Source organism: Oncorhynchus gorbuscha, linkage group LG04, assembly GCF_021184085.1.
Source record: "Oncorhynchus gorbuscha isolate QuinsamMale2020 ecotype Even-year linkage group LG04, OgorEven_v1.0, whole genome shotgun sequence".
NCBI classification, from domain to species: Eukaryota; Metazoa; Chordata; class Actinopteri; order Salmoniformes; family Salmonidae; genus Oncorhynchus; species Oncorhynchus gorbuscha.
In genome coordinates this window covers 61,842,132-61,862,815 of record NC_060176.1, presented here as the reverse complement: position 1 = coordinate 61,862,815, position 20,684 = coordinate 61,842,132, and the positions used below count along the sequence as shown (strand labels likewise).

The 20,684-nt window shown below is 43.1% G+C and overlaps 1 protein-coding gene across 3 annotated transcripts; it reads right to left on the bottom strand.

Annotated features, from left to right (window-relative positions):
- Window positions 1-71: 71 nt before the first annotated feature.
- On the bottom strand, window positions 72-6,984 carry LOC124034436 (phosphatidylinositol 4-phosphate 5-kinase-like protein 1). Of its 3 annotated transcripts, none has more exons than XM_046347649.1 (11): window positions 6,894-6,984; window positions 6,725-6,784; window positions 5,782-5,985; window positions 2,543-2,593; window positions 2,240-2,394; window positions 1,994-2,118; window positions 1,866-1,900; window positions 1,732-1,787; window positions 1,546-1,655; window positions 1,208-1,370; window positions 72-990 (listed from the first exon to the last, which is right to left on the bottom strand). In XM_046347649.1, the coding sequence occupies exons 3-11, from the start codon at window positions 5,983-5,985 to the stop codon at window positions 570-572; spliced, it is 1,320 nt and encodes a 439-aa protein (XP_046203605.1). In that variant the 5' UTR covers window positions 6,725-6,784; window positions 6,894-6,984; the 3' UTR covers window positions 72-569. The 3 variants fall into 3 exon arrangements, with proteins under 3 accessions (XP_046203605.1, XP_046203607.1, XP_046203606.1); XM_046347651.1 differs by having other exon boundaries at window positions 5,797-5,985; XM_046347650.1 differs by having other exon boundaries at window positions 6,725-6,931.
- Window positions 6,985-20,684: the final 13,700 nt, after the last annotated feature.

Genomic DNA, 20,684 nt, shown 5'->3' with positions numbered 1-20,684 from the left:
ATATTCGTGCATGATTGTTTTCTGAGAAACTTGGCACATAATTGTTTGGGTAAAATATATCTTCAGTTAAATTCCTGTTGGTAATTGATTTATATAAACACACAGAATACCATAATAATATGAACACATTTAATAACAAGTATAAACTGGATGGTTTGAGCCCTGAATACTGATTGGCTGACATACAATGGGTATGACAACACTTTTCTTTTTACTGCTCTAATTACGTTGGTAACCAGTTTCAAATAGCAATAAGGCACCCTGGGGGCTTGTGGTATATGGCCAATATAAGAGCTGTATCTAGGCACTCCACGTTGAGTCGTGACTAAAAACAGCCCATAGCCACAGTATATTGGTCATATACACCACAACCCCTCATGCCTTATTGCGTAATTAAATTGTGTGTTGTATCTGTATTTTGAAATAGGCTACCACCACTACAACATAAGCTGTGGTGCCACCTATTGTTCATACTGTTACCGACAAAAACAGGGGAAAAAAATGCCCAGATTATCTAGATAGATGCATTTCTAGAGACACAGTGTCCCCGTTTTACTTGGTGTGGTCCTTTACCCACCGGCAGAACCTCTGGGAGTAGGTAGCTGGGCTGACAGTAGAAAGGCTCTGCCAGGGAAGCGCACACTCTTCCACAGGTTCTCCAGCCTTTTCTTCAAACCGTACACAGTAAAAATGTCTACAATACCCACAAAGTAGCGCAGCTCTGGCCCATCTATGACATGCACAGAGTTCTTGAAATTAGGCAGCAGCCTACGGTGATGAGCATGGAACTCATGGAGTTCTGCATCTGTACTGTTTACAGAGGGCAGGTTTATCTCCTGGCAGTGGATTGAATGGCCAGAGTGCTCCCCTGTGTCCTGAACATGGTCTGGCCCACTGTCTATTGTGGCTGATGCCAGTCGAAAAGAGTCTCCCCCCAACAATGGACTAGTGGGATGATCTTCCTCTTTTCGACTGTCTTGGGCCATGGACCTGCAGAGGAAAGAGCATGTAAGAACTGATTAAGAAGAGAGATAACAATCAGCTTACATTAGGATAAGAGTAAAAGCCCTCATTACCAAATGGTCTTCTCACTGTGTTACCTTACATTAGCTGAGCAACAACTGCATGTCTGGAGTGTGCAATAAAGACTACTCCGTAACATTTTTTGCCATACAGTAGATTGTGCGCCACTGAACTGAACACCTACTTTTCAGTGCGCACAATAAGGTTACTAAAGGAATGCTTCCCATCCAGCTCATCTTTGTGCAAGGGTTGATGGGCCAGCAGAATGCTGTAGTCAAGCACATTGAGGCTACGGAGGAAAGCTGTGTCTATTTCAACCTGTTCCACAAGCCAGGAGCTCTTCTGATCTGTCAACACATGATAAACGTTTACTTCTTAGGGGAATGCATGGGTTTTTACCTTTGTGAATGACACTTTATTTCCCTTTCTGTTTAAGTCATAAGACACAAGGAAACAACAATAAAATGTGACTTTCTCCATTCCGTCAGGTGCTGGCAGATACAGGGCATACCAGGCTCTTACCCAGAATGATGTGCTTTCCTTCAAAGTTGTTATCCTTCAGAATCTTAACTGGGCTTCCAGTAGATGCAGGGTCAGTCCACCTACCCACCTCACAGCCCTTAATGTCATATCTAAGAGACAAAGACAAAATTGTCAACACACAATCCAGAAAGAGATTTTTTAAACTAAATCACAAAAGATTTTCACCTTGTATCAATCCTCTCATCCGGGTAAAACACACTCTGCATCACAATGAAATACTTCTGAGAAAGATTAAGAGAAGAGTTAAATAGTTGTTGTTTTTTACAGCTGTGTTTGAATGTGTACTTCATTATTATCACCTTTGTTTCATTTGGTACTTGGATACTATGGAGACCTGGAATAAGAAAAGAGCATGCACAGCTGACAAAATGATATGCAACAGGTGACATTGTACCCAATATTTCTTATGTGATATTTTCTATCTCACCCAGGAACCTGACCAACAACGAGTGGGGGTATTTCTCCAAGTGATCCATATATGCCATCAGGTTGGAAAGAAGAAACTTCACCTCCTGCTTATTCTGTGTCTTTAGGAAGAACCTCTTGTCATTCCTTAAGGAGGTTTTAAAAAAATAATTAAAAAAAGGCCTTTTCTGCATGTGCAACTAAAGAGTTGAGATAGAGATCATCAAATAAACACATTTAATCTATGTTGTCCTTCAGTAGGCCTCACGTGAGGAAGAAGTCAGCCTTGCTCTTGGAGTTGCTCATGAACTGTAGATAGCAGCTGTCTGAAGAGAGGGATCTCTTGTACTCCTCCTCATTTATGTCCAGGGAGTACCGCAAGCTGGAAAACACCAGTCCTGCAAATGTCTGCATCTCATAGTCCTACAGGGACAGGCAACAGAGGACCATGGATCCAAAAAAAATATGTCCCACAAAACATTTACTAAAATGGACAGTAAAATTGTCAGAATTGGTTTTCCATGCGAATAGTGATTCAGTGTTATTCATGTAAATATAGTTTAAATAGCACCTTGTGGACTTGAGTCTGCTCCGATTTGTAATGTTCAGCAGAAAGTTCATCCTGAGTGAAACAATAAATCAACCCACAATGAAAGGTTTGTCATATGCAACAAAATAAAATCTATGGGTATTTAGCAGATGCTCTTATCTAGAGGGACTTACAGTTAAAGTGTTTAGACACCTTCACTTTTTTCCAGTCAGGTAACAGCCTTATTCTAACATGGATTAAAATTGTCCCCACACCCGCTCAATCTACACACAATGCTCCATAATGACAAAGCAAAAATGGGTTAAGAAATGATTGCAAATGCATGTATTTTTGATTTTAAAAACAACAATATCACATTTACATAAGTATTCAGACACTTTACTCAATACCTTTGTTGAAGCACATTGGGCAGCAATTACAGTCTCAAGTCTTCTGGGGAGTGATGCTACAAACTTGGCACACCCGTCTTTGGGGAGTTTCTCCTCCACTTGGGTTGTGCCGTGGCAGAGATCTTTGTGGGCTATACTCGGCCTTGTCTCAGGATGGTAAATTGGTGGTTGAAGACATCCCTCCAGTGGTGTGGGAGCTGTGCTTTGGCAAAGTGGGTGGGGTTATATCCTGCCTGTTTGGCCCTGTCCGGGGGTATCGTCAGATGGGGCCACAGTGTCTCCTGACACCTCCTGTCTCAGCCTCCAGTATTTATGCTGCAGTGGTTTATGTGTCGGGGGGCTAGGGTCAGTCTGTTATATCTGGAGTACTTCTCCTGTCTTATCCTGTGTCCTGTGTGAATTTTAGTATGAGCTCTCTAATTCTCTCTCTCGGAGGACCAGAGCCCTAGGACTATGCCTCAGGATTACTTGGCATAATGACTCCTTGCTGTCCTCAGTCCACCTGGCCGTGCTGCTGCTCCAGTTCCAACTGTTCTGCCTGTGGCTATGGAACCCTGACCTGTTCACCGGACGTGCTACCCGTTTTCAACGCTCTAGAGACAGCAGGAGCGGTAGAGATACTCTTAATGATCGGCTATGAAAAGCCAACTGACATTTACTCCTGAGGTGCTGACTTGCTGCACACTCGACAACTACTGTGATTATTATTATTTGACCATGCTGGTAATTTATGAACATCTTGGCCATGTTCTGTTATAATCTCCACCCGGCACAGCCAGAAGAGGACTGGCCACCCCTCATAGCCTGGTTCCTCTCTAGGTTTCTACCTAAGTTTTGGCCTTCCTAGAGAGTTTTTCCTAGCCACTGTGCTTCTACACCTGCATTGCTTGCTGTTCAGGGTTTTAGGCTGAGTTTCTGTACAGCACTTTGAGATATCAGCTGATGTATAAAGGGCTATATAAATACATTTGATTTCTCCCATTCGTCAGGTTGGATGGGGAGCGTCGCTGCACAGGCATTTCCAGGTCTTGCCAAAGATGTTCGATCGGGTTCAAGGCCAGGCTCTGGGTGGGCAACTGAAGGAAATTCAGAGAAGCCACTCCAGCATTGTCTTGGCTGTGTGCTTAGGGTCGTTGTCTTGTTGGAAGGTGAACCTTCACCCCAGTCTGAGGTCCTGTGCGCTCTGGAGCAGGTTTTCATCAATGATCTCTGTACTTTGCTCCGTTCATCTTTCCCTCGGTCCTGACTAGTCTCTCAATCCCTGCCACTGAAAAACATCCCCACACCATGATGCTGCCACCACCATGCTTCACCATAGGGATGGTATTGGCCAGGTGATCAGCAGTGCCTGGTTTCCTCCATACGTGACGCTTGGCATTCAGGTCAAAGAGTTCAATCTTGGATTCATCATACCAGAGAATCTGGTTGCTCATGGTCAGAGAGTCCTTTAGGTGCCTTTTGGAAAACTCAGAGCAGCATTACATGCATATTTTACTGAGGAGTGTCTTCCTTCTGACCACTGGCGTGATTGTCCTTCTGTAAGGTTCTCCCATCTCCACAGAGTAACTCTGGAGCACTATCAGAGTGAACATTAGGTTCTTGGTCACATCCCTGACCAAGACCCTTCTCCCCCGATTGATCAGTTTGGCCGGGTGGCCAGCTCTAGGAAGAGTCTTGGTGGTTCCAAACTTCTTCCATTTAAGAATGATGGAGGCCACTGTGTTCTTGGGTACCTTCAATGCTGCAGAAATATTTTGGTACCCTTCCCCAGATCTGTGCCTCGACACAATTCTGTCTCGGAGCTCTCAAACAACTCCTTTTGACCTCATGGCTTGGTTTTTGCTCTGGCATGTACTGTCAACTGTGGGACCTTATATAGACAGGTTTGTGACTTTCCAAATCAATTTGAATTTACCACAGGTGGACTCCAATCAAGTGATGATCGATGGAAACAGGAGGCACCGGAGCTCAATATCGAGTCTCATAGCGAAGGTTCTCAATACATATGTAAATAAGCTATTTGTTTTTTAAATGTATAAACATTTCTAAAAACTTGTTTTAGCTTTGTCATTATGGGGTATTGTATGTAAAATAACTTCGTACATTTTAGAATAAGGCTGTAATGTAACAAAATGTGGAAAAAGTCAATAGGGACCTGAATACTTTCCGAATGCACTGTCGATAGGACAACCACATATCTCAGTCATAGTAAGTAACTGCTACCTCAAAGTAGCTACCAAAGACAGTGCTAGTAGTGGGGAAAGGACAAATACGAGTGTTAGTTAAAAAAGGCAATCTTATTCAATTGGGGGGGCTGTGGGATTATTAAAGAAACTCTTTGAAAAGGTACTTGCATTGTACTTTGAAATCTGCTGAACAAAAATATAAAAAACAAAAAATGTAAAGTGTTGGTCCCGTGTTTTATGAGCTGAAATAAAAGGTCCCAAAAAAATTCACACATACAAAAAGCTTCTCAAATTGTGCACATCCCTATTAGTGAGCATTTCTCCTTTGCTAAAATATGCCACACCTGTCAGGTGGATGGATTATCAAGAAGCTGATTAAACAGTATGGTCATTATCTGTCTATAATAAAGCCCTTTTGTGGGGAAAAACTCATTCTGATTGGCTGGGCCTGGCCCTCCCATGTGAAATCCATAGATTAGGGCCTAATTAATTTATTTCAATTGACTGAACTGTAACTCAGTAAAAATATTTGAAGTTGTTGCATTTACATTTTTTGTTCAGTACATCTGTACAATGCAAGTGCTGTATGTACAGTACTTTTCTCAGAGTTGTGTCAATGTAGTAAGTTCCTATGGTATAAAAATGTATTCTGTGCGACAGTTGAAATAGACAATAATATACACACTATAGATTTACTGACAGGTCCTGGTGTGTCGATGCTGGTCTGTAGGGCAGCATGCAGCCCCTCTTTCATAAGACAGGTGAAGCTGTAGAACTCATGTTCCTGGTTGATTTCAAACAGGCCTAACATTCTCCAACGCCTCCTCAGACCCCACCACCGCCTCCGCCTTGTTGTCCCAGAGTAACGCTGAACGTTCCTCTTCTCCATCTGACACACACACACACACACACACACACACACACACACACACTGAGTGCACAAAACTTGAAGAACACCTTAATATTGAGTTGCACCCCCTTTTTCCTTCAAAACAGCCTCAACTCGTCAATGCATGGACTCTACAATGTGTCGAAAGCGTTCCACAGGGAAGCTGGCCCATGTTGACGCCAATGCTTCCCACAGTTGTGTCAAGTTGGCTGGATGTCCTTTTGGTGGTGGACCATTCTTGATACACAGGAAACTGATGAGCGTGAAAAAAACTGCAGCATTGTAGTTCTTGACACACTCAAACCGATGTGCCTGGCACCTACTAGCATATCCCGTTCAGTGGCACTTCATTCTTTTGTCTTGCCCATTCACCCTCAATGGCACACATACACAATCCATGTCTCAAGGCTTAAACCTCCTTTAACTGGTCTCTTCCCTTTTATCTACATTAATTGAAGTGGATTTAACCGATGACATCAACAAGGGATCATAGCTTACACCTGGTCAGTCTGTTATGGAAAGAGCAGGTGTTCCTAATGTTTTGTTCACTGTCTACTGAGTAGCTCAATTTCAAGTTAGACAGGTGTTTTTAATTAGAAGAAATTGTGATTATCCCGTGGCTAAGAAATTCATATTTTTGGGGAGAACATGGACAAATGTATATTCATTACAACTGTAAGCAATGTCTGAGTGTAACTGGCATGAAAGCTGACAACCACTATGTCACAAAAGTTCTTACCTTAAACTGGTTTCCTGACGTTGTCCTGTATCTTTGGATGCCGGGATGCACCAACAATATCTGAATTCAGTGAAAATTAAGAGTCATTATTTTTATATGCGATTGAATAGCACATTTCTTTGAATAGCAAAGAAGCACATTTCATGACAATGGTCTATATTCTCTTAACTCTTTCTCCAGCCGAGAGTAGTACCACAGTAAACGGGTTGGACAAGATTTTCAGGGTGTATCACACCTGCAGAGGCCTAAAAGGTGTGTTCAATGCAGTGAGGGTGTTTACTTCCTATTGTAGTGATGTAGGCCGTGTTCAAAACAACTGGGAACTTGGAAATTTGCAACTTCCGACTTGAGTGCGTTCAAGACAGTTGGGAACTCGGAGAAAAACTAGCTACAACTGGTGAAATGCTTGTCTGAAGTCTGAAACTCTGGCATCTTTCTAGAGCTAGACCTGAAGATCACTGATGTCAGGATTTTACCTTGTTTTTTTTCAGAGTTCCCAGTTGTCTTGAAAGCACCATTATAGTTCCCCACATTGGATGTGTCATAATACCCATAAAACCTAGTGTTCAAACCCGGAAATGGTTCCAATCATCTTTCTACCATTCATTTTTCACATTGTTACTTTTCCAAACACTTCAAATGAAGTATGTATTTGGTCAAATCAAATGTTATTTGTCACATGCACCGAATACAACAGGTGTAGACCTTACCGTGAAATGATGAATACAACAGGTGTAGATCTTACCGTGAAATGCTTGCTTACAAGCCCTAAACTAACAATGCAGTTCAAGGAATAAAGTTAAGAAAATATTTACCAAATAAACTAAAGTAAAAAAGAAAAGAAAAAGTTACACAATAAAATAACAATAACAAGGCTATATACAGGTGGTTCCTGTACCGAGTCCATGTGCTGGGGAGTGGGGTGTTAATGTAAATAGTCCTGGTGGCCATTTTATAAATTGTTCAGCAGTCTTATGGCTTGGGGGTAGAAGCTGTTAAGGAACCTTTTGGACCTGGACTTGGCACTCCGGAACCGCTTGCCGTGCGGTAGCAGAGAGAACAGTCTGGGTGACTGAAGTCTTTGACAATTTTTTGGGCTTTCCTCTGACACTGCCTAGTATATAGGTCCTGGATGGCTGGAAGCTTGGCCCCAGTGATGTACAGGTCTGTACGCACTACCCTCTGTAGCACCTTACGGTTGGATATCGAGCAATTGGCATACCAGGCCGTGATGCAACCGGTCAGGATGCTCTTGATGGTGCAGCTGTAGAACTTTTTGAGGATCTGGAGAACCATGTCAAATCTTTTCAGTCTTCTGAGAAGGAAAAGGTGTTGTCATGCCCTCTTCGTGACTTAGTATGTTTGGACCATGATAGTTTGTTGGTGATGTGGACACAAAGGAAACTGAAACTCTCGACCCGCTCCACTACAGCCCCTTCAATGTTAATTGGGGCCTGTTCGGCCTTCCTTTTCTTGTAGTCCACAATTAGCTCCTTTGTCTTGCTCACATTGAGAAACCTCCTCCCTATAGGCTGTCCCATCACTGTCGGTGATCAGGCCTACTGTTGTGTCGTCGGCAAACGTAATGATGGTCTTGGAGTCGTACTTGGCCACGCAGCCGTGGTTGAACTGGGAGTACAGGAGGGGACTAAGTACACACCCCTGAGGGGCCCCAGTGTTAAGGATCATTGTGGCAGATGTGTTGTTGCCTACCCTTACCACCTGAGGGCGGCCCGTCAGGAAGTCCAGGATCCAGTTGTAGAGGGAGGTGTTTAGTTCCAGGGTCCTTAGCTTAGTGATGAGCTTTGTATGTACTGTGGTGTTGAACGCTGAGCTGTATGGTTACCTTGGCATGACGTTTTTAATAACGTGTAATTCTCTCTCCGACAAGGTGATTTTTATTAATATATTTGCCACAGTATACAAAAAAATAGTTTGACCGCTAATTAGCAACAGAGAAGACCTCTGCAAGACTACAAATTCCTTCAAGAAGCTCCTACACGTCATCTCTAGCCAACACTGTCAGCTACCATTCACCAGCAGATCAGAGACCTTCTGTGCGCAATCCATGATGAATCCATGTGCTGTGTTGAAATTATTTGAATAAAGTGTTGAACTTCTTATGTCCCCTTTCTATGTCTTAGCTAGCCACTGACTACACTTTAGCTAGCTAGTTAGCGGAGCAGTGGATCAAAAAAACATTTAGTTTTACTTAGCCTGGATAATTGTTTGTACAGTATGTCAACTATGGTATTTTTAAAAAGCATTAAAAGGTGAAAATACCATAAGTCTGGCCATGTGGAGAAGTGCAGCTGTAGTGAGGGGGTGAGAAGTACTTAAGTAAGAATACTTTAAAGTACTACTTAAGTTTTTTTCGGGGGTATCTGTACTTTACTTTACTATTTAGAATTTTGACAACTTTTACTTTTACTTCACTACATTCCTGAAGAAAATGTTGTACTTTTTACTCCATACATTTTCCCTGACACCCAAAAGTACTCGTTACACTTTGAATGCTTCGCAAGACAGGAAAATGGTCAGATTCAAGCACTTATCAAGAGAACACTTGGTCATCCCTACTGCCTCTGGCCAGGTGGACTCACTTAACACAAATGCATTTTTTGTAAATCATTTTGGAGTGTTGGAGTGTGCCCCTACTTAATATAATTAATTTTAAATTATTTATAGTTTTACTTTTACTTTTGAGCAATTTGAGCAATTACATTTACTTTTGATACTTAAGTATATTTAAAACCAAATACTTTTAGACTTTTACTCAAGTAGTATTTTACTAGTTGACTGACACTTTTACTTGAGTAACTTTCTATTAAGGTATCTATACTTTTACTCAAGTACTACAATTGGGTACTTTTCCACCACTGGGTAAGGGCCAGCATGGGATAAAGTTTATCCTGTGTCGGTGAGTGTAGCTATTAAGTTTGAGCATCTTAGCAATACTATGTGTTCTACACAGCTGTCAACATTCTACATGGAAAGAGACACTTAATCAATTATATAATCATTAACCAGATGACCCAGTATACCAGACTTAGATGAGTGATAACTCAGTTCTAGAATGTTGTAATTGATGAGAATGAATCAAACAATCTATTGACATTCAGAATTATTGACTTTGTTTTGACAACCAGCCTATATTGTAGTTGCATGACCAGAGCACAGTATTTATTTATCCTGAATGGTACAACTAGCCTACCTGGTTAAATAAAGGTGAAAAAGGTGAATAAAAACATGCATTCACACCGTCTTGATTAATAGGATCATTCCCACTGTATGATTGATAAGTGATAAAATCCCAAGTTCTCAATTAAGTTTGTGGAAAAATGGCACTTGTCCTCATGAAAATTACAGTTGATTCAATATTTTACAACTGTAATGTCATCAATCAAATCAAACTTTATATTGCACATTTCTTAAAACAAAGGAATTTGAAAGTGTTTAAACTCATGCATTGAAAGGCATGTGGCACTTAACATCCTTCCTCTTGGCAGGTCTCTATAGGTGACCAGGGGATTCTCACTACCACGTGAATGCCGCCGTGAAGCTCATAAGTGTAGCCATTGGCTATTTATGCGGTTCACAATGTCAGCTGTACAGATGTGGAATGTGAGTGGAGGAAGCCAGCCGTGCCCATCGAGGTGCAATCAGTGGAGGACCTGTACCTGGACAAACACTACAAGCCTCTGTCCCTAGAGCCCACAGAGGAGGATCTTCAGTGGCTAAGGAACCATCTCTGGGGCAGGTTCCATGGAATTGCATGAATCCTTGAACCTGTCCCAGAACAACTACCATCCCTGTCATCCCTGTCTGTACCGGACATTGTTAAAAAACAAGGGCACCTGGGGCACGCAGGCCTCCTGCCTGGCATGGCGCTTTCGGTGGAGCTGCAAGAGGCTACATGGCAGGCAACAGCTAGACAGCGCAACAACCCAAACTGGCACACCATGAGGTGAGGGAGGTTGACGGCCAGCAATTGGGGAGCAGTGGTTAGGGCCAAGCACGTTACTCCGTCGCTGCTAAAAAGGGTCCTCAGATCACAGACGTTGGAAGGGGTATTGTGTGTAAAGTGGGGCACAGATAACGAAGAGGAGGGCATCAAGGCATTCAAAATGTCCACAGGAATGGATGTCCAGTAGTCAGGGCTTTGGGTCACAGGGTCTGGTATCCTGGGTGCCTCACCGGAGTGTCGGATGCGCACCACAGCAGTGGTGGAGGCTAAGTGTCCCTATGGTGCAAGGGACGTTACCATTGAAAAGGCAGTGAAGTCTAAGGATTTTTACATCCAAGAGGAGGGAGGTTCTTACCACCTCCTTGAAGAGCATCCTCACTGAGGTCCAAAAGCAGCTCCACATCACTGGAATGGACACTTGATTCTTCGCTGTGTGGATCACCAAAGCCTCTATCACTATCCCCATCCAGCATGACAACCTCTGGCAGACTCATATTGCTGGACTAGACAGGTTCTGTGCAGTTGGCACTGCAACAGTGAACATCTGTAAAGATCTTGTAAATATTTTTTTGCACACAAATCAGTTTTTACCTTACCTTGATGTTTTATTCCAATCAAATTGGGTATTGCGGGGAGGGGGCACTAGATCAGTGTTTTCATCACACCTTTTGTCAGTAGCCAATGGTCCAAATATATTCCACACACACTAGGCTCCCAGAATAGGTTACATTACATACAAGTTTTGATAAAAGCAGCCAACTAAAGTAATACAGTTAACTTTATCATGGGCACAGTGGGAATTTATATTTATGATGTTCAAATCATTTCTTAACCCCTCTCTTACTTGCTGAAGGCCCCAGTCATCCCTGCCTGTCACAGGCATTGTTGAAAAACTAGTGAACAATGAATAAAGATCATATGCAAACAATAGGCTCCTAGAATAGTTTGTATTGCATTCAAGCTTTGCTCAAAGCAAACCAAATGTAGTAATGTAGGGAGTCTCTGCACAGTATGTTAGTTTGACAGCTAACTAGCCAGCCAGATTAAGTGGAATGATTAACTGACAATATTTAATTTGAACAGACAATATTTCAAATGAACCTCTTAAGGATCCGCCCCTTTTTTTCAATTTTCGCTGAAAATGACATACCTAAATCTAACAATCTAACTGCCTGTAGCTCCGGACCTAAAGCAAGGATATGCATATTCTTGGTACCATTTGAATGGAAACACTTTGAAGTTTGTGGAAATGTGTAGGGAATGTAATACAATAGATCTGGTAATAGATAATACAAAGAAAGAAAACAACCGTTCTTTTGAATGTTTTGTACCATCATCTTTGAAATGCAAGAGAAAGGATATAATGCATTATTCCAGCCCAGGTGCAATTTAGATTATGGCCACTAGATGGCAGAAGTGTATGTGCAAAGTTTTAGACTGATCCAATGACCCATTGCATTTCTGTTAAAAAAATGTGTCAAGACCGCCCAAAATTGACTCATTTGTTTATTAATAACTTTTCATGTTCAAAATTGTGCACTCTCCTCAAACAATCGCATGGTATTATTTCACTGTAATAGCTACTGTAAATTGGACAGCGCAGTTAGACAAACAAGAATTTGAGCTTTCTGCCAATATCAGACATGTCTATGTCCTGGGAAATGTTCTTATTACTTACAACCTCATTCTAATCGCATCAGCCAACGTTAGCTCAACCGTCCCGTGGAAGGGACACCGATATATATATATAATTAACTGCCAACATCAAAGCATAGCAATGGGCTACCTGCTATCCCTGCATCTGGCATTCTGCCTCGTTCCATTGAATTCCAAATAAGAGGTAAGTAGAGTTGGATAGGTTACACCATGTGAAAATCATCTCGACTGCTTAACTAGAGCGAGAGAGAGTACATCTCAACATAATAATATGCCATTTAGCAGACGCTTTTATCCAAAGCGACTTACAGTCATGTGTGCATACATTCTACGTTTGGGTGGTCCCGGGAATCAAACCCACTACCCTGGCGTTACAAGCGCCATGCTCTACCAACTGAGCTACAGAAGGACCAACATCCAATCTTAAGTCATGAGAACCTTACACAAACATGACAAACATACTGTGCAGATATATCTACAAATTCATTGTTGTACACAATATTGTGTCATATTTGATGAGTTACTGACGTGTCCGTCCACAGGCTTGATCTGCTGTATTTTCAGCAACTTGACGCTTGTGCTCAGATCACACTGGCACAGGATGTCCATGCATCGCATGGCCTGAGAGCGGCACTCCTATTGGATGGGAAATCAAAGAGACTGGTCTGAGATTTGGTCAGTGGTGGGTCTTTTTCAATGCCTTATCAACATCTTTATCTGGACAGAAAATACCTTGTTTATCATAACAAAAACCCACCTTGGACAAAGTGACAAGTGGTCCCTCAACATCTAATCCTCATGTCTCATTGTTGGTTCTTGTTTTCCAATCAACAGCTACTTCTCTGATGAGTGGGTCTTGGAGGTTTACAAGTGCACAGCAAGTCTCCAGCAGCACATTACTATAACAATGCAGATAAGGTGGAATGAATCTCAGGATATTGAAATCTTTTGGTAGAGCATTTGCCCTCTCCGCATGGATTATATTTCTTGCTATGTCTTTTGTGAGATGTCTCTCACTCTGTTAACTTTCCATTTATCAAGAATGGAGGAATGTTCACAGTGACTCCAGCAGCCATCAAGCTCTAGATCAAGAAGCCTTTGGGTGCCAAAATAATGCCTCCAGACATCTCCAGATCTTCTCAAACTCCGACTTCTGGACAACGGCTTTGTCCGACACAGATCCTGGATACAGATCACTGCAGTATGTTATCATCGCATTATGTGCAACTCCCAGGAGTAGGAGGGCATTGAACTGTACACAGAGTAGATTTGCTTCTGCAGAGCCATCTGACTTGGAGTAGCAACTTCTATGTCAGTAGAGTCAATGACCATTCTGAATTTTCTGGAGCAGTCTTTATGATGCTAATGAAAAAAAGCTTGTGGATCACATGAATGAAAGTGATGGTAACATTGCTGACAGTGATTGCACTACAATGGAATAATTGAGCCAGGTGCACGTTGGTGTAACTTCATACGCAACTTCATAAGCATCATAAACACTCAATCCTCAAAAAACAGCACCTCGACCCTTCACTTGGTAAAGTAGACAGTGCAGTCCTTGCAATGTTCCAAGTATTTATCAACGATGTTGAACATGTCTTATGTCCTTGGCTGGAAGTCCTGTTTCCATCCTAAGTACTTTATCAGACAGGTGTGATGCTAAATACCTGTTGCGGGTTTACAGCTGATTCTCCATTAGAACCTTCAACTGCGCTAATGTTTCCTACACATCAGTGAGAACATTCTGCAATTGTGCAGATAGCAGCCGTTTATATTCTTCAGAGGCCGAGAGGCCTGGATCTCCCTCTTCTGCCATGGTGGATGAGTCTGGATCTTCCTCTTCTGCCATGGTGGATGAGTCTGGATCTTCCTCTTCTGCCATGGTGGATGAGTCTGGATCTTCCTCTTCTGCCATGGTGGATGAGTCTGGATCTTCCTCTTCTGCCATGGTGGATGAGTCTAGATCTTCCTCTTCTGCCATGGTGGATGAGTCTGGATCTTCCTCTTCTGCCATGGTGGATGAGTCTGGATCTTCCTCTCCTGCCATGGTGGATGCATCTGGATCTTCCTCTTCTGCCATGGTGGATGCGTCTGGATCTTCCTCTTCTGCCATGGTGGATGAGTCTGGATCTTCCTCTTCTGCCATGGTGGATGAGTCTGGATCTTCCTCTTCTGCCATGGTGGATGAGTCTGGATCTTCCTCTTCTGCCATGGTGGATGAGTCTGGATCTTCCTCTTCTGCCATGGTGGATGAGTCTGGATCTTCCTCTTCTGCCATGGTGGATGAGTCTGGATCTTCCTCTTCTGTCATGGTGGATGAGTCTGGATCTTCCTCTTCTGCCATGGTGGATGAGTCTGGATCTTCCTCTTCTGCCATGGTGGATGAGTCTGGATCTTCCTCTTCTGCCATGGTGGATGAGTCTGGATCTTCCTCTTCTGCCATGGTGGATGAGTCTGGATCTTCCTCTTCTGTCATGGTGGATGAGTCTGGATCTTCCTCTTCTGCCATGGTGGATGAGTCTGGATCTTCCTCTTCTGCCATGGTGGATGAGTCTGGATCTTCCTCTTCTGCCATGGTGGATGAGTCTGGATCTTCCTCTTCTGCCATGATGGTCCATTTCTCTTTCCCAACAGAAAATGGCAGCTGCAGACGCAAAGTGAAAGACCCCCAAAAAAGTTCCTTTTACTAGCTACACTGAACAAAAATATATACATAATATGTCATCATTTCAAATAATTACTGAGTTACAGCTCATATAAGGAAATTTAAATAAATTCATTAGGCCTTAATCTATGGATTTCACAAGAATACAGATATACATCTGGGAATACAGATCTGTCGGTCACAGACACCTTAAAAAAAGGTAGGGGCGTGGATCAGAAGACCAGTCAGTATCTGGTGTGACCACCATTTGCCTCATGCAGCGTGATACCTCTCCTTCGCATAGAATTGATCAGGCTGCTGCTTGTGGTCTGTAGAATGTTGTCCCACTCCTCTTCAATGGCTGTGCAAAGTTGCTGGATATTGGTGCGAACTGGAACACGCTGTCGTACACGTCGATCCAGAGCATACAGAACATGCTGAGCATGGGTGAAATGTCTGGTGAGTATACACGCCATGGAAGAGCTGGGACATTTTCAGCTTCCAGGAATTGTGTACAGATCCTTGCGACATAGGGCCGAGCATTATCATGCTAAAGCATGAGGTAATGGCGGCGGATGAATGGCACGACAATGGGTCTCAGGATCTCGTCACGGTATCTCTGTACATTCAAATTGCCATCGATAAAATACAATTGTGTTTGTTGTCTGTAGCTTAAGGCATGAGGGCAAGCAAACTACCTTATGTTTCAGAGCATGAGGGCAAGCACACTACCTTATGTTTCAGGGCATGAGGGCAAGCACACTGCCTTGTGTTTCAGGGCATGAGGGCAAGCACACTACCTTATGTTTCAGGGCATGAGGGCAAGCACACTGCCTTATGTTTCAGGGCACGAGGGCAAGCACACTGCCTTATGTTTCAGGGCATGAGGGCAAGCACACTGCCTTATGTTTCAGGGCATGAGGGCAAGCACACTGCCTTGTGTTTCAGGGCATGAGGGCAAGCACACTGCCTTATGTTTCAGGGCATAAGGGCAAGCACACTACCTTATGTTTTAGGGCATGAGGGCAAGCACACTACCTTATGAATTCTACCACTTTATGTCCACAGCACAAGGTGTATCTGTGTAATGATCATTCTGTTTCATCAGCTTCTTGATACGCTACACCTGTCAGGTGGATTAATTATCTTGGCAAAGGAGAAATGCTCACTGACAGGGAGGTAAACAAATTTGTGACAACATTTTTGAAAAATAAGCTTTTTGTGCATATAGAACATTTCTGGAAACTTCTATTTCAGCTCATGAAACATGGGCCTTACGTGTTGTAGTTCTGTATGATAGCCACATTAGTGGCTAATTAGTGTTTCATTTTGAGGGGATGATTACAGGCGAATGTATTGATAAAAGTTACTTTGTCCGAGAGAGATTAACGTTGTTATCAAAACGTCAAGCCTACACAAAAAAGGGAATACCAAGTCAGTTGTACTACTGAATGCCTTCAAATGTGTCTTCCACATTTGACACAACCCCTCTGAATCAGAGAGGTGGAGGGGGCTGCCTTAATTGACATTCCCCAGGGAACAGCCTTGCTCAGAGGCAGAACAACAGATGTTTATCTTGTCAACTCGGGGATTCAATCCAGCAACCTTTCAGTTATTGGCTCAATGCTCTAACCACTAGGCTACTTGCCTCCTCACCGTATACAAAGTCATTTTAATGTCCCCTATGGTGGATTTGGTGGGTAAAACTATTGGAACCATTTCTGTGTTTGACGGCTAGATTTGATGGGTATTATGACACATACTGTGGTACTCAATATAGGGAACTGTCACACATGCAGAGGCGTAAAAGCTGTGTGCAATGCAGTGATGGCGTCAACTTACTGCCTATCATAGTGATTTATATAGGGGGCTGTCAAACAATTGTTTAAGGGCATGAGGGCAAGCACACTACCTTATGAACCTCTACCACTATAAAGCTGAACAAAGAAGTCTGTCTTCTGCACCATTATTGTCACAATGTATTTTAAGTTTGCTGAGTAGTTTTATTCTATCCAGTCCCATCTGTGTTTTTAATACCCCCACACCGTAGCCTAAAGCTGCAACTTCTCATTATAGAGGGGAAATATTCTATGTATAGTTTAATGTATGAGAATATATATAATACAGGAGTAGTCTGAACTAAATTGTGTGTATGTATGGGTTTGTGTATGGTGTCATTGATTGTTTATGTGCCTCTGGGAAAAGATCACACCTTGTGGACTGCCTGGAATGTGTCAGTAGATGGCCTCTAATGAGTTTGTCAGTGGCACTACGATGCTACATTACAAATGGCTGCCTTAATGAACCTTCCTCAACAGACAACTAGCTAGAGGTCCACTTCAACATCGTCTAGATAAGGTTTCAGATGGTTCTTTACTTTATCCATCTGCTTTGGTGTCATTTCATCGTCTCCCTCCATGTCCAACACTTCGCCTTGCACTCGGTCTTGAAGAGAAGAAGGATGGGCTGTTTTAAGTAACTGTAGACGCATCATGAAGGATGGCTCAGGGGTGACAAACCTGGCAGCCATTGGAGATTCAGATGGATTCCTGTGACACTTAAAGCCTGTGCCATCTGAGAATGTGCCACTGAATGCAACGATCCTCCTCTCCTTCAGCGAGTCAACCGTTCTCTGAGCAGGGACAGACTGCACAGATATGGTTGCCTGTTTGACAGTCAGGTATTTACTTTTTTGTAAAAATCATCATAGTTAAAAAAAATATATGCAGTATTTTGTGTTGGTCAATATTACATACTGTAAAGCATCGATATAGGCCTAAGTCTTTACAGAGGACCCTAAAGATTAATTCAATTGTTTTTTATTTACTGGACAGGTTTTACAGAAATAACACATACATCAGTCACTACATAAACTATGGAAGACATGAGGGCAAAACAATCCATGACAACAACAGCTTGCACACTATCTGTTTCATGTTGTGGTAAGCAGAAGCGTAATTCTGGAGTGTCAATATTGTTGTCTGTGCTCAACACTAAAATCAGCTTTCCCTAGTCCTAGAGTACGCTGACCCCATGACATCAGCTTTCCCTAGTCCTAGAGTACACTGACCCCATGACATCAGCTTTCCCTAGTCCTAGAGTACACTGACCCCATGACATCAGCTTTCCCTAGTCCTAGAGTACACTGACCCCATGACATCAGCTTTCCCTAGTCCTAGAGTACACTTACCCCCTGACATCAGATGTCTCTAGTCCTAGAGTACACTTACCCCCTGACATCAGATGTCTCTAGTCCTAGAGTACACTTACCCCCTGACATCAGATGTCTCTAGTCCTAGAGTACACTTACCCCCTGACATCAGATGTCTCTAGTCCTAGAGTACACTTAGCTTTCCCCCTGACATAAGATGTCTCTAGTCCTAGAGTACACTTACCCCTGACATCAGATGTCTCTAGTCCTAGAGTACACTTACCCCTGACATCAGATGTCTCTAGTCCTAGAGTACACCTACCCCCTGACATCAGATGTCTCTAGTCCTAGAGTACACTTACCCCCTGACATCAGATGTCCCTAGTCTGACATCAGATGAGTACACTTACCCCCTGACATCAGATGTCTCTAGTCCTAGAGTACACTTACCCCTGACATCAGATGTCTCTAGTCCTAGAGTACACTTACCCCCTGACATCAGATGTCTCTAGTCCTAGAGTACACTTATCAGATGTCCCCTGACATCAGATGTCCCTAGTCCTAGAGTACACTTACCCCCTGACATCAGATGTCTCTAGTCCTAGAGTACACTTACCCCCCCAGATGACATCAGACATCAGATGTCTCTAGTCCTAGAGTACACTTACCCCCTGACATCAGATGTCCCTAGTCCTAGAGTACACTTACCCCAGATGTCTCTAGTCCTGACATCAGATGTCTCTAGTCCTAGAGTACACTTACCCCCTGACATCAGATGTCCCTAGTCCTAGAGTACACTTACCCCCTGACATCAGATGTCTCTAGTCCTAGAGTACACTTACCCCCTGACATCAGATGTCTCTAGTCCTAGAGTACACTTACCCCCTGACATCAGATGTCTCTAGTCCTAGAGTACACTTAACCCCTGACATCAGATGTCTCTAGTCCTAGAGTACACTTACCCTCTGACATCAGATGTCCCTAGTCCTAGAGTACACTTATCAGATGTCTCCCTGACATCAGATGTCTCTAGTCCTAGAGTACACTTACCCCCTGACATCAGATGTCTCTAGTCCTAGAGTACACTTACCCCCTGACATCAGATGTCTCTAGTCCTAGAGTACACTTACCCCCTGACATCAGATGTCCCTAGTCCTAGAGTACACTTACCCCCTGACATCAGATGTCTCTAGTCCTAGAGTACACTTACCCCCTGACATCAGATGTCTCTAGTCCTAGAGTACACTTACCCCCTGACATCAGATGTCTCTAGTCCTAGAGTACACTTAACCCCTGACATCAGATGTCTCTAGTCCTAGAGTACACTTACCCCCTGACATCAGATGTCCCTAGTCCTAGAGTACACTTACCCCCTGACATCAGATGTCTCTAGTCCTAGAGTACACTTACCCCTGACATCAGATGTCTCTAGTCCTAGAGTACACTTAGTCCTAGAGTACCCCTGACATCAGATGTCTCTAGTCCTAGAGTACACTTACCCCCTGACATCAGATGTCCATCTAGTCCTAGAGTACATGTCTCTAGTACACCCCTGACATCAGATGTCCCTAGTCCTAGAGTACACCTACCCCTGACATCAGATGTCTCTAGTCCTAGAGTACACTTACCCCCTGACCCCTGACATCAGATGTCTCTAGTCCTAGAGTACACTTACCCCTGACATCAGATGTCTCTAGTCCTAGAGTACACTTACCCCCTGACATCAGATGTCTCTAGTCCTAGAGTACACTTACCCCCTGACATCAGATGTCTCTAGTCCTAGAGTACACTTACCCCCTGACATCAGATGTCTCTAGTCCTAGAGTACACTTACCCCCTGACATCAGCTTTCCCTAGTCCTAGAGTACACTTACCCCCTGACATCAGCTTTCCCTAGTCCTAGAGTACACTTACCCCCTGACATCAGCTTTCCCTAGTCCTAGAGTACACTTACCCCCTGACATCAGCTTTCCCTAGTTCTAGAGTACACTTACCCCCTGACATGTGGGTCCTGGCACCATCGTCCTCTCCCTCAGCGCCATCACCTACCATTTATGGTTATGTAACCAGGCAGGCCAAAACTTAATCCCACCAAAACAAGACGAAATTTCAATGGTCTTTTCAAACGGCTCTTACACAAAGTTCCCACATATGCTGAGCACTTGTTGGCTGGTTTTCCTTCACTCTGCGGTCCAACTGGGTTGGGTTGAGGGCAGGTGATTGTGGAGGCCAGGTCATCTGATGCAGCACAACATCACTCTCCTTGGTCAAATAGCCCGTGTGGTGTTAAAAATAAAGAAAACCCTTGAATGAGTCGGTGTGCCCAAACTTCTGACTGGTACATATATATATATAACATTTCTGGAGGATCTCAAATAGATAAGATTACAGTCAATTGTTTTATTTAGTATACATGTGCATTTATTAAAATAATATACAATTATTTTATTTTGTTAAAATAATATTACAAAAGACAAGATTGTTAATGTATGTGTAGGACACTGGGGCTTTGTGCATAGCTTAAAACCCTCTTCAAACACAG